This window comes from Drosophila navojoa, chromosome 4 (assembly GCF_054131105.1).
Source record: "Drosophila navojoa isolate 15081-1374.11 chromosome 4, UAZ_NAV_1.0, whole genome shotgun sequence".
NCBI classification, from domain to species: Eukaryota; Metazoa; Arthropoda; class Insecta; order Diptera; family Drosophilidae; genus Drosophila; species Drosophila navojoa.
In genome coordinates, this window is record NC_142892.1 from 22431970 (window position 1) to 22443649 (window position 11680).

At 45.5% G+C, this 11680-nt stretch overlaps 2 protein-coding genes across 2 annotated transcripts; one reads left to right on the forward strand and one right to left on the reverse strand.

The window, feature by feature from the left end:
- Positions 1 to 4570: 4570 nt before the first annotated feature.
- On the forward strand, positions 4571 to 8034 carry Doc1 (Dorsocross1). The gene is made up of 5 exons (XM_018102345.3): positions 4571 to 4950; positions 5426 to 5588; positions 6622 to 6889; positions 6973 to 7110; positions 7380 to 8034. Exons 1-5 carry the CDS (start codon positions 4860 to 4862, stop codon positions 7899 to 7901), a joined length of 1182 nt encoding a protein of 393 aa, XP_017957834.1. The 5' UTR covers positions 4571 to 4859; the 3' UTR covers positions 7902 to 8034.
- Positions 8035 to 9962: 1928 nt separating this feature from the next.
- Positions 9963 to 11435, reverse strand: LOC108652227 (ankyrin repeat and MYND domain-containing protein 2). Its single transcript, XM_018102343.3, has 3 exons — positions 11137 to 11435; positions 10310 to 11077; positions 9963 to 10245 (listed from the first exon to the last, which is right to left on the reverse strand). The coding sequence occupies exons 1-3, from the start codon at positions 11341 to 11343 to the stop codon at positions 10015 to 10017; spliced, it is 1206 nt and encodes a 401-aa protein (XP_017957832.1). The 5' UTR covers positions 11344 to 11435; the 3' UTR covers positions 9963 to 10014.
- Positions 11436 to 11680: the final 245 nt, after the last annotated feature.

Here is an 11680-nt window from a genome sequence, read left to right on the forward strand (position 1 = left end):
AGAGCAGGAAGAGACAATAAACGATCGCATGGGCATTTGCTTGGCAAAGATCGCGATCGCGATCGCAAACGCGTTTGCTATTGAGATCGAGTTTGAGATTGAATGAGATCCCGTATCGATTACATAGATCGACTTCTGTGCTCAGGTCAATTGCCGCTAGGCCAACGCAAAGGGAAGCCGCCTGTGCCTGCGCCTGCACCCGGGTCGGTCGTGTCGCGACGTTGTAATCGATATGGCGGAGCGCTGGCAATCGATACCACAGCCAGGAGAATGTATCTTAAGTAGCAATGTAATGTGTCCAGATGCCGAACTGCTGATAAGAGCGCCCTGGTGGCGACGGCTAGATGATCGCTGCGATCAGTAGTAGCCTCATCTCTCTTGGGCCATGGCACTTGTGGGCGCCTGGCCATAATGCATCTAACAGATACTTATGGATTGCTGATCTTGTGACAGGCTCTGTCCGGGGTAGCCAACTAAAGTGGAGCCTCACAACGTGAGAATCACAAATATGTAAAGAAGTGGAAAGGAAAATCAAGGGATAGGCAGAGGTAAAGGGAGAGGGAGGGGGCCATTTCTTTTGGGAAAAGGTTGCAGCGATCGATCGAACGATCCAACGATCGAAGCAAACATCTTAACAAATTATAATGCCCGACACTGGGTCGAGCGGTGGCTCGGTGGCTCATCGTTAAGTATCTCAACTAGTAGCCGCTAGGCAGCCACGAGAAGTGATCATCTCAACGACAGTCCATCGATCATTCAAAATCGAGTCTGACCCATGCTGGTGTTGCTTTTTCAGACTCTTCTCTATTTTGTTTTATTTACTTTTATTTTTTTGGCTACACTTTTTTCGTCTTTTAGCGTTAGCGAGGTAGAAAGCGTGATGGTAAATTAAATCATCGTCGATTGGCTTGGGTCTGCTGAACTGATGCTGTTGTTGTTGTTGGTGTTGGTGTTGTTGTTGTATTTTATCTTCAGTTGCCCTAATGATGCCCAACGCACCTTGAGCTGCAGCTTAGTATTTACCCAAAGATCTCTATCAGCGAGTTAACTCGTTTAGCATTTAGTTGCAGGCGCCTAAACACAGAGACGTCGACTGAGACTGAGGTTGGGTCTGGGACTGGAACTGACGACTTATCGCATAGTTTGCATCTTTATGCTTGTTTTTCTCAGGATTCGGGGCTGGGCAACGCCTCGCAGTGCGGCTTATTAGGCGCAGACAGTGTCGTTTATATCATTTATATTATTTTATGATGCCCTTTTTGTTGTTTTCATAAATTATGTGCAACTTGTTGTAGTACAATATTTATTGATGCTCCAACGGACAGGTTGTCCAGGTGCAGGTGACAATCCAGAGCCACGGCCTTTCTCTGCGCATGGGTTAATTAGGGTTATCCATGATTTATTGATGTGTTGTGCCCTCTGGGAGCACCATCAAATGCAACCTGTCTGCCCATTGATTATGGCTCCAATAACCACACTGTTGATGGTCTTTTAATAAATGCATTTCGTTAGCTATTTATGCATGTCTACATGAGTTACGCACATATGGATGTATGTATATATCTTTTAATTAGCCCTCAGATTTGACATGGTCTGTCCACAGTCAATGTGGGCTGTCGCCCGCAGCAGTCGAACTGTGGAGCTGCGCTGCTGATGGCCTCTTCGGCGGCCAGTTGGCTGTTGTCTAACGGTAGCTGCCTCAAATCTCTTATCACAGCGAAACACATGTCGCCAGGCAGCTACTGTCCGAGCGCAGATGCAGAGTCGGCAGATAGCGGCAGTCAAAGGACTTCAGGATCTTGGGCTCTGGCGCCAAGCGATCCTTGAGAGTGCCCGCTGCCAGCCACTTGTCGCGTCGCGCGACAAAGGACAATAGAATATTATTGCTTCAATTGGCAGCCGCTCACGTCCCACGTCCCACGTCCCACGTCTCTCTGTCAGGTACAAGCCCGCAGAACATCTCAAGTTGATTTGGAAACGAGAAATCGCCTGGCTACAGCTCAGTTCACACCATGGCCAAGTCGGCTCTCGCCTCTGTCCGCTCTGTCCGCTATGTGGGCGTTGTCACTGTCGCGCCGACGACCTTGCCCACTTTGCCTTGCCGATTGCACCGTTTAGTGACGCAATTACACCTGACTCAACTGGTCTATCCGACTGATAAGCCATAAAAGTGCCTGCAGCAGCCCAGCTGCTCGGCTGCCCAGCATCCAGTAGTACAGTAGTCCAGTCGACTGTCTGGGCCTTTTGTTCCCGTTTGCCGATATTCTTTGTCGGTTCGCGCTGCAAGCAGGCGTGAAACATTTCGATTTCATATCTTTTGTTCGCCTCCCTTTGTGTTTTTGTCAAATAAAGTTTGCGCTGGCTATTTGTACAAATATTTTACGATGCAGTGGCGCCCGCCAGAGGTTCCATTGCCAGTCAGCAGGCATCTGCCGCAGTCTGGGAGTGGATCCGAGTCTGATGGCTGCTTGGTTGGCTGGCTGCTTCACCGGAAATATGCCGTCTACGCTGTCAAAAAGTGCTAATTTGCCCGAAATGCGGCAGGCGAATTCGCATTGCGTTTAGCTGGAATCCTTTCTAGTCCGTTTGCAGTGAAGTCAAGCTCGAAATTATTTGCTTTCGTCGTAGCGCTTGAAGTGAAGTGCAAATTGTATTGGAGACATTCCCATGAAAGTGTCGCCATAGCCAAGGAGATGTCACGGCGACTGTGTGCATAGATATAGTATACTATATACACGTGTACATGAATCTGTGTGGAGTGTCTACATACAGATATCTGCGGTTTTCTTTAAGATCAATGTCAATGCCAAGATAATGTCATATTTTCAGTTTCAAACAATTTAAAAAAAATCATGTTTATTTAAATAGTCTTCAGATTTTTTAATATTATTGTTATTAAGATTATTTATTAAGATTATTTAATATTATTTAATTGTTATTAAGATTATTTAATATTATTTAAGTTATGCTATATAAATGAGAATCATTATCAAATAATGTCATTATATAATATTATATTAAGCAAGTAAAGTTGCATATTATTCGTTCACTATCTATAGACGATTGAATTATTTTTGTTATATCTCAAGAGGAGCAAGAGGGAACTGTCAAATTCTGAACCTCCAGCTCAAAAACTGAGGAAAATATACTGTTTAATTTTCTACTTTTTCACTCCCACTCTCAATGGACTAAGTTATTTGTATTTCTATAACATATAGACTTGGAGTATTGTGATCTACAGATGTATATAGTGTACCAATAATGTCTTCATACATCAGCAATTTTTTTTTTTTTACACAGCTTACTTAACCCACCATCAAATAAAGACTTTTACCAAAGTGATCTTATCGTACAGAATCAATATAATCTTTAAGCTATGTGAATAAATGGATATGCTCTCTAGAGCATATTTTTAGTTGAGGTCATCAGACTTACTTCGTTACGAATACGAAATTCTTAATGTATTATATGTCTCCCATTGCTTTGTCAATAATTCAGGATTAAGACTCTTCCCAGATTATATTTTTTATTAACAATCATAGCTTGATAAGACCTTACATTACCTAGAATCTGAAGTCCTTAATATGTGTGTAATATTTATTTACCTATGAATCATAGAAAAATCAACTATTTCTACTTTCATGGCGGCTTCCTGTAGTCACTGCCGGCTAGAGATTAGGTTCCGGGGAAATGCACAGCAACAACTGTGATTAGAAGCAATTTTCGGTGCTGACAAGCACTAATCAATAGTACAGAACCTGCACAGACCCAAAATGTATAAATTTTCGGGCAACTATGGTGAGCAATCTGGCAAATAAACAGAAACTGGCAACTGCCAACTGGCCTGTATATGGCCAGTGGAATTCGAAATTCCGAAACGGGCAATTAAGAAAACCAACAAAATTTATGTTTCACCTGTCTGCATAAAATACATAAATACAAAATGCCAGACAATGCCAGCAAGAGCCAAGATGGTGGCTAATTACACGGCACAAAAAACGGCGTATGCCCAAAAAGAAACAGATCCAAACCCAGAGCCAGCGCCAGTTGCAGTTGCACAGTCCCAAAGACCCTCGTGAGCAAATCGACACAAGAGGGAGAAATGAAAATAGCAACGGGCATTTTTCCAGCCGTCTGCCGTCTGCATTGTCTTCTCCTTCTGATTCTGCTTTTGCTGCAGACAGGCGCGCTGTGGAAAATCTCACTTCTAAATTACAAAGCATGCCACATTGAAGTCTGACTGACAGTGGCACAGAGCGGGATAGCGGGATGGCGGAATGGCGGGACAGCGGCAGAGGAAGCGCAAAAGCCAGTGGCGCAGAAAAACACTGCGGCTGATGAAAATCAACAGTGCTAAGCGTTAACTTCGCCACTAGCTGCGCAGCACGGTCCACACAATTGCTGCTGCTGTCTCGGCCTCTGCCTCTGTCGCCAGCAGCTTCGTTTTCCTCTCGCATTTTCACACAAAATGGCGCACGATCGTCGCCAGAGCGAGTGCGCCATAGTCAAAGCCTCAGTCAGAGTAACACACAGTCACAGTCTCGCTCTCAGTTGCAGCCGCAGCCGCAGCCGCAGTCAGCGTAGGCGTCTGCCCAGCCAGCCAATCAGGTTGCGCCGCCACTCAAACCGGTCGAGCAGGTAGCTGCTGCTGCAGGGCCCTGGAACTGGAACCGGCTACGACGCGCACGCAGCTAAGCAACCGCTTCGCTCAGCTCAAGATCAGTTGGTTGCGAAACGTCGTGCGTGCAAGAACCCCGAACGTAGCGCTAAAGAAATACCCATTAGAAGTAAAGCCAAGTTCAGCAAGTGAAGTCTATTTGTAGTGAAGTGAAGTGCTCTGTCTAAGTAATATTTGCAATATGTTGTCCATGCACGAGTTGATGGATATGCAAATGCAACAGCAGTTGGCCCATGAGATATACCGTCAGCAGATCATGCAACGCATACCAGGTAAGGCAATAGATGAGTAGAAGGGTTCATCAACTGCCGACGGCAAAATCTTAAAGTAAAGAACCGTAAAAACAAATATGAAATATCAAATATGATATTTTATTCAGAGTCATATCCTCTATATGCAATTATGTTCTTATAGATTATATAAACTACCAAATGTGATGTTTCATTCCATTACATTCACATCTAAATTGTATGTATATTCTATGGAAAGAATACACTAAAATGTTTTAAATTTTATTCGGAATAATGTTCTCGAAAAAATGTATATATTTATTCTACACTTAACTGCTTCACATACATAATAATAAATTTATAGAGACTTTAGCAATTCGGCTCAGACATAATTTATCTTCTGCATAAATCGATAAACAATTTTAGAACAAGTCGACAGCCAGCTAACGAACTAACCAAACAACTTCTAAGCAGCACACGCTCATCACCCACAAATACATTGAATTCTAACCCACAGATCCCTTTCCGGCGATGCTGCCCCTGCACATGGCTCAGCCGCAGCAAATTATGATGCCCAGACGGCCGACGTTGCCGGGCGTGGAAGCCAAGTTGGAGAACAACGAATTGTGGCAGCAGTTCCATCAGATCGGCACCGAAATGATCATCACCAAGAGCGGCAGGTAAGATTCCCAAGAATTGTGCCACATCCTATGCAAATAGGCGCGAGGTCGTCTATATACTCTAGAACTTGAAAAGTCAAGTGCATCGCGGCCTATGTCAATATTTGCCATGACCCAGCTCTCTCTCCCTCTCTCTCTGTCTGTCTCACTCTGTCTTTGGTCGTGGCCGTGGCCTAATGTGGCGCCTAGCGATAATTCAAAACGCAGCAGGAGCTCGCTCGTTGCGCCGGCGACGGACAACAGTGACAACAAGTGCGGCCGCAACCGCCGTCCTGGCGCCGGTTCGCTCATAAAACGAAAGAAAGAACAAAATCTGTGCCCAGATTTGACAATGCTGCGAGACGAAGATGCCGACATGCCCTGGTCTCTGAGACATAGGGCTCAGCTTGGCTGTCTACCTGCGTTTTCACACGTTTGCCCACAATGGATCGCTTTGTTGGCCCTCGTCGAGTATCTTATGCATATTTCTGATAGCTACCGACTACCGATCGCTGTCCGCTCGAAATTAACATAATTATGAGCTGACCAGTCTGTGTAGTGTGTGTGTGCGTGGGGAGTAGATGCAGTGTGTCCACTTTCTCGGCTCATTAGGCATGCATTGACTGCTCGTAGCGCCACATTTGGAAGCCGTTAAGCTGCATGCCCGACAGATCAGATCTCAAATAATTGTTTGGCGCCATGCGCCGCGCTCCCTGCAATTAATCATACGAAACTCAATAGAAGAACGAAAGCGTGCATTGTTTTGAGTCCGATATACCCGGTTTTGGGTATTTGTTTTCGCTACGTTACGTTTTAAATCGCTCACTCGCTCTCTGCCTGCTCCGCTGCTCCGCTGCTGTCCGCTGTTCATAATTACACACTTGTTAGGCCGGGCCACAAATCAAAGTGCCAGGCAACGCCTACTTTGCGCTTAGAAAGAGAGGAGAACCTTGATTTATGTGCTTACCACAAACAAATACTGCTCACCTGAGAATACATACCTATTGTGCCTTGGTCCACTTAATCAACTTCTATTATTGTGGTTCTCTTGCAGACGCATGTTTCCCTCGATGCGCGTCTCGCTGAGCGGCCTGGAGGAGGACACCAGCTACTGCGTCCTGCTCGAAATGGTGCCCATCGGGGACTGCCGCTACAAGTTCTCCGGCTCCCAATGGGTGCCCGCTGGCGGCGCCGAGCCACAGAGCCCACAACGCATGTACCTCCACCCGGACAGTCCCGCAACGGGCGCCCACTGGCAGTCGCAGGCGCTGCTCTTCAACAAGGTCAAATTGACGAACAACACACTGGACAGCAATGGACACGTAAGTGACACTTGATCCTGTAACACAATTTCATGATAACTAATGAACTTTCATTGCTATTTCTGCATATGTATACGAAACAGATTGTCTTGGCCAGTATGCACAAGTATCAGCCGCGTCTCCATGTCATCCGCAGCAGCGAGCTCACCCAGTTGCCGTGGGCACCGCAGCAGGCATTCGTGTTTCCGGAAACGGAGTTTGTCGCCGTAACGGCCTATCAGGTGGGTAACTCATGAGACTCTTCATTTAGCTAGACCGATTCATCAGCTAAATAAGATAGCTGCAGCCGCGGGGGGTCAGCGACTAATTGTCGCCCGCATGCGCAAAATCCACTTGAGCCGTCGTGACAGACGTCGCTCATTGTCTGCTGCATTGACACCAGTGCTCAAGTGTTTTGCTGCATGTGCATGACTACTCCGCGACGCCGGCCAGGTCGGATTACAGTCTACAATAAGTCTAACCAAAACGTTGTTAATTTCTTGCCTTACAGAACGATCGTATTACCAAGCTGAAGATCGACAACAATCCATTTGCCAAGGGCTTCCGCGAGTCCGGCCAGTCGCGTTGCAAGCGCAAGCTAAACAGCAGCGCCAACTCCAGTGCTGACTCCGAAGATGATGTCTCGAGCGTGAGTAGTTGTGATTCGCCTCAAGCCAAACGTCAGCGCTCGGACTTTGAAGTGGATTCGCAACGAAGCTTGTCACCGGGCTATTATCCAGCTGCTACTGGGCCATCATGCCTAAGCCCACCCTTGCATCCGTATCGCCAAGCCGTTGGTTATGCGCCGGGCGCAGCCTTCCTACCGGCCGCCTACTTTGCTGCAGCGCCGCCGCCAATGACAACGCCTCCAGCAGCAGCGATGCCTCCTGCAGCAACTTCACCAGCAATGACAGCTGCTACCTCCAGTGCATCCACAGCATCTCCAGTAGCTAACACTCCGACCAGTTCGCCGCGCGCAACAACTTCCACGAAGCGCAACAGTTTCAGCATTTCCGCTATTCTGGCTTATTAGACGCAGCGCCGATGGTGTCGCCCCCATTTAAGCTTTTGTTGTGATTACAGTGTGCAGTATATGAGCCTTAAGTTGTAATATGTTAATTAGTTTTAAGCGCAGCTTATAAATAAAGCAAAATTTAAATACAAAATGTTCGATAAGTCTCCTGCCTTAAATGTATCGAAAGACGAGAGTCGATAGTTTGGTCAATCGATAGTCAAGCCAAGCGGGCCCCGCAACCTTCGGCGCTTCCGTTTTTACAGGTTTCGCAAGTCGAAACAACTTTGGCAGGCCGCACAGCGAATTAATGTGCTCCATCAGCGTCGACGAAAACCAAAGAGAACGGACGCTCGAACTGGCCGAAAACCAACTCCGGTAGTAGTTAAAACAATTCTCGCAGATAAGGCATCCATTATGAGCAGCGATTTGACGGCTTTGAAGGCGTTTGGTCTTTGCCGAACCTCTCGACTGTCGGCCGATGACGCAGAAGCTGCTGCTGCTGCGCTGTCGTTGCTGTGCATCTCTTTGCGGCTTGTGAAATTGTAGTTTTTTATCGCACCTTTTATGGCCGTTAGCCATTGGGAATCGGGAGTCGAGAGCAACTGGAAACTGGAAACTGAAAAGTGGGAAACGAATCGAGTGGTGTGGCCATGCATTATCGCGGCGAATGCGACAAATCTGTCTGTGGGACGGCGGCTGCCTTTTCGGCCTGCATAATTGCCCCGATAAGCCAGCGGGCGACATGAGTTGCCACGACGCATGCGTGCGGTCCATGCTGGGGAGGCCTGGCCAAACGATGGCGCCAGCCGTTTTCAGTTTAATAACTTTAATTAAGTTTTTAGGCTAGGAGCTCGAGTCTGATTACGGTTAAGTTCAAACAGCTCGTTGCCATTTCCTCTTCAAATGTTCGTTGAAAATTTGGTTTCATTTATTCGTTTGAGATTTAATTTCATTCATAGAAATCTTTGCATATTTTATAAACTTAATTTTTAGCTAGCGCGAAATAATTCATTGACTACAAGAAGTTTGGACATTGATTTCGAGCTGCTTTGGCTAATTTTGGCCTCTTTCATCTGTCTTGGTCTTAGTTTTTGTCACATAAATTTGGTTTTTAAATTTTGGTACAATTAAATTATTTGATTTGCACATTTTCACCCAACAAACTGTTGGCAGCGGCATCAGCGCTTTGGAAGTGTTTTTTAAACGCTGAGCCTTAATTTGTTGAATTTATAAATATATGTACATATTGTATTGTATATTGATTTGGTTGTTTTCTTGTTAAAAACAGTGGCAAAAAGCGTCAAAATTCGTAGATTATGCGATAAAAATGCAAATGTTTTCGCTCACGTTTCTAATTTGTGTTTGTTTTAATATACTTAATGAATTTTTATGTGTGGGCTGTGCTCTCTGTAATCCGGTTTTGCGGTCAAAGCTGTTGATAATGATAATTCCGATAATGATGCTATATTGTTTTTGTTTCTTCTCCTTCTGCCTTTTGTAAAGGTGTTGCTCTGTTCGTACGTGATCGCTTGTTTTTATGTTACTAAATATAATATATGCAGATGATTCGACCATAAAACTGATGGCGTGCTTGGCTTAACGATTCAACAAAAACAAGAAATGAGCGAAATATTTAATTAAATTTGAGATTAAGACCAAACTGGTTATCGAAATTTGAATAATAGCGGAAATGCGAACGGGTGTGTGTGCCTCAGATACACAGTCGATGTTATTGTGGATGGGTGTGTTTCTTAGCTAAACTGTTTGAATATGATATAAAATAAATGTAAAGGGAACCTGGCTGGCTCACAATGAATCATAGGATGATCGTAATATAATTACAATGCTTATTTGAAGAAACTTTACTGAATCATAATAATTTTCTAGCATAACATTTGAGTGCACTGTTACGAACATTTTTGATTAGCCAATTCACCATGCAACTTGGTGGTAAATGGTTTGTGTATTTGCTAACCAAAGAGTTTGACATGCTAATTCACAAAAGATGGCGCCACTTAGCTTAATATTGGAACATTAGTCAAGCGACAATTGCACCCTGTATAAAGCGATGGAGGTAAGTTTCAAACAAATCTTATTTGGTTTATTTAAAATGCAGGTAATCATCACGATATTATGCTGCCAGCTTGGACAGCTCCTCTTGCAGCTCGGATGTGTCGATGGGTGCCTTCGGCTGCTCCTTGGCCCCGGCCAGCACAGATGCCAAGAGACGGGGACAACTCTTCTTGTGCATGAACCAATGTAGACGTTGGCACTCGCGGTCGCAGTATTTGACCGCCTTGCACTTGGAGCACTTCTTGTCCGGCTTCTCTTGGCCACACGTGCTGCAGTAGCTGCACTCGTCCTATGAAATGTAAAGACGGGGACTTAAGTGAAAAGAGTTCGCAGGATTTATAATTCAGACTCACCACAAATCCGCGCAATCCGTTGATGGCGTTGCGCAGGATGACGAGCGCAGGAGGCGCATCCTTCGCGCCCAGCTGCGTGGCTATTTGGCGAAAAATGGTGCACTCGCGGTAGGGAAACTCTCGAGCGCATTCACGCACAGTATACTCGACGTAGTCCAGCTGGCCGAGGTTGTTCTCCTTGAGAACGCGCTTTATGAACACCTCAACGAAGTCGTTTTTGTTGGCCTCGTTGTCGTCGGCCTTCTCCTTGTGCTGCGCCTTGAACTGCTCCTCGCAGCGCATCAGTTCCTTGACGATCCAGGCCAAGTAGTGGAATTTAAAGGCGAGCAGTTCGTTTACGTCGTGGGTCTTCTGCATCTCCTTCTCGCACATCAGCGAAAGGGCCTTGCGAAGATTGGACAGTATCTTGAGGAGACCTAACGACTGGGCATTTAGCGTGATTCGAACGGGATGCAGATTGATTTCGGTAACAAAGCTGTGGAAAGACCGCAGAAGCACGACCGGAATGTACGGCTCTGTCTGCTGGCCGTGCGGTTGTGTGTAGTACTCTAGGCTGGATCGTGTCACATAATTGTTGATGGTCTCCACACACGAGTGGTTGCCTACAAAAGCGGCCATTTGGGAGGCAGTGCGATTTACGCTGTTTATGCTGTTCGGATTGATGCCCGCATCCAGGAGCTGGCGGCACACGTGCGTATTTCCGGACAGTGCGGCGAAGTGGAGCGGCGTATAATCAGCGCCATGCTGGTTCAAATTGATGTCGGCCCCCTGTTAAGTTAATATATTAGCAATTGCAAATGCGCTTTGCACTCATTGGGCTGCCTTACCATGTCCAACAGCAACTGCACTGCTTCCTTGTTGCCCTTAAAGCTAGCGTGCGCTAGAATCGACATACCGCTGTCGTCCACGAAGTTGACGCCGCCCTTCAGCTGGCCCAGCATTTGTTTGAAGCCATTGGTGTCATTCTTTGATATACAATCAATTAGCTGTTGCTGCACTTCATCCAGCTGTGACTTTTTTCCGTCTCCACTCATGTTTTTCGATTTTGATCAGAAAACTAGTTAACGAAAATGTTGAGAGCGGCAGTGTGTACACACTTCGGAACGGTCATCACATTTTCGTTTGCTGAGTTTCCAACACTGATACGATAGCAAACTAGTACGGTGCTCATAAATATATTAACTGAACGCATATAAACGAATAATGATTTGTATACTAGAATAACATATAATATATATATATTCGATGTATATAAAGATTTTATTGCTATAAATATAATACTCATATTCTCTTAATGTGCATGCAGTTTGTAGTTTGTTTAAGCTGCGTACCAATTGTGATGAATAAATACCCTTTACTTTTTTACCGATT

Coding starts and splice junctions, on each gene's coding strand:
- Doc1 (XM_018102345.3), top strand. CDS start 4,860: ATGTTGTCCATGCACGAGTTGATGGATATGCAAATGCAACAGCAGTTG. Junction 4,951..5,425: donor GATCATGCAACGCATACCAG/GTAAGGCAATAG, acceptor TCTAACCCACAG/ATCCCTTTCCGGCGATGCTG. Junction 5,589..6,621: donor ATCATCACCAAGAGCGGCAG/GTAAGATTCCCA, acceptor GTTCTCTTGCAG/ACGCATGTTTCCCTCGATGC.
- LOC108652227 (XM_018102343.3), bottom strand. CDS start 11,343: ATGAGTGGAGACGGAAAAAAGTCACAGCTGGATGAAGTGCAGCAACAG. Junction 11,078..11,136: donor TGCAGTTGCTGTTGGACATG/GTAAGGCAGCCC, acceptor TTAACTTAACAG/GGGGCCGACATCAATTTGAA. Junction 10,246..10,309: donor ACGGATTGCGCGGATTTGTG/GTGAGTCTGAAT, acceptor TACATTTCATAG/GACGAGTGCAGCTACTGCAG.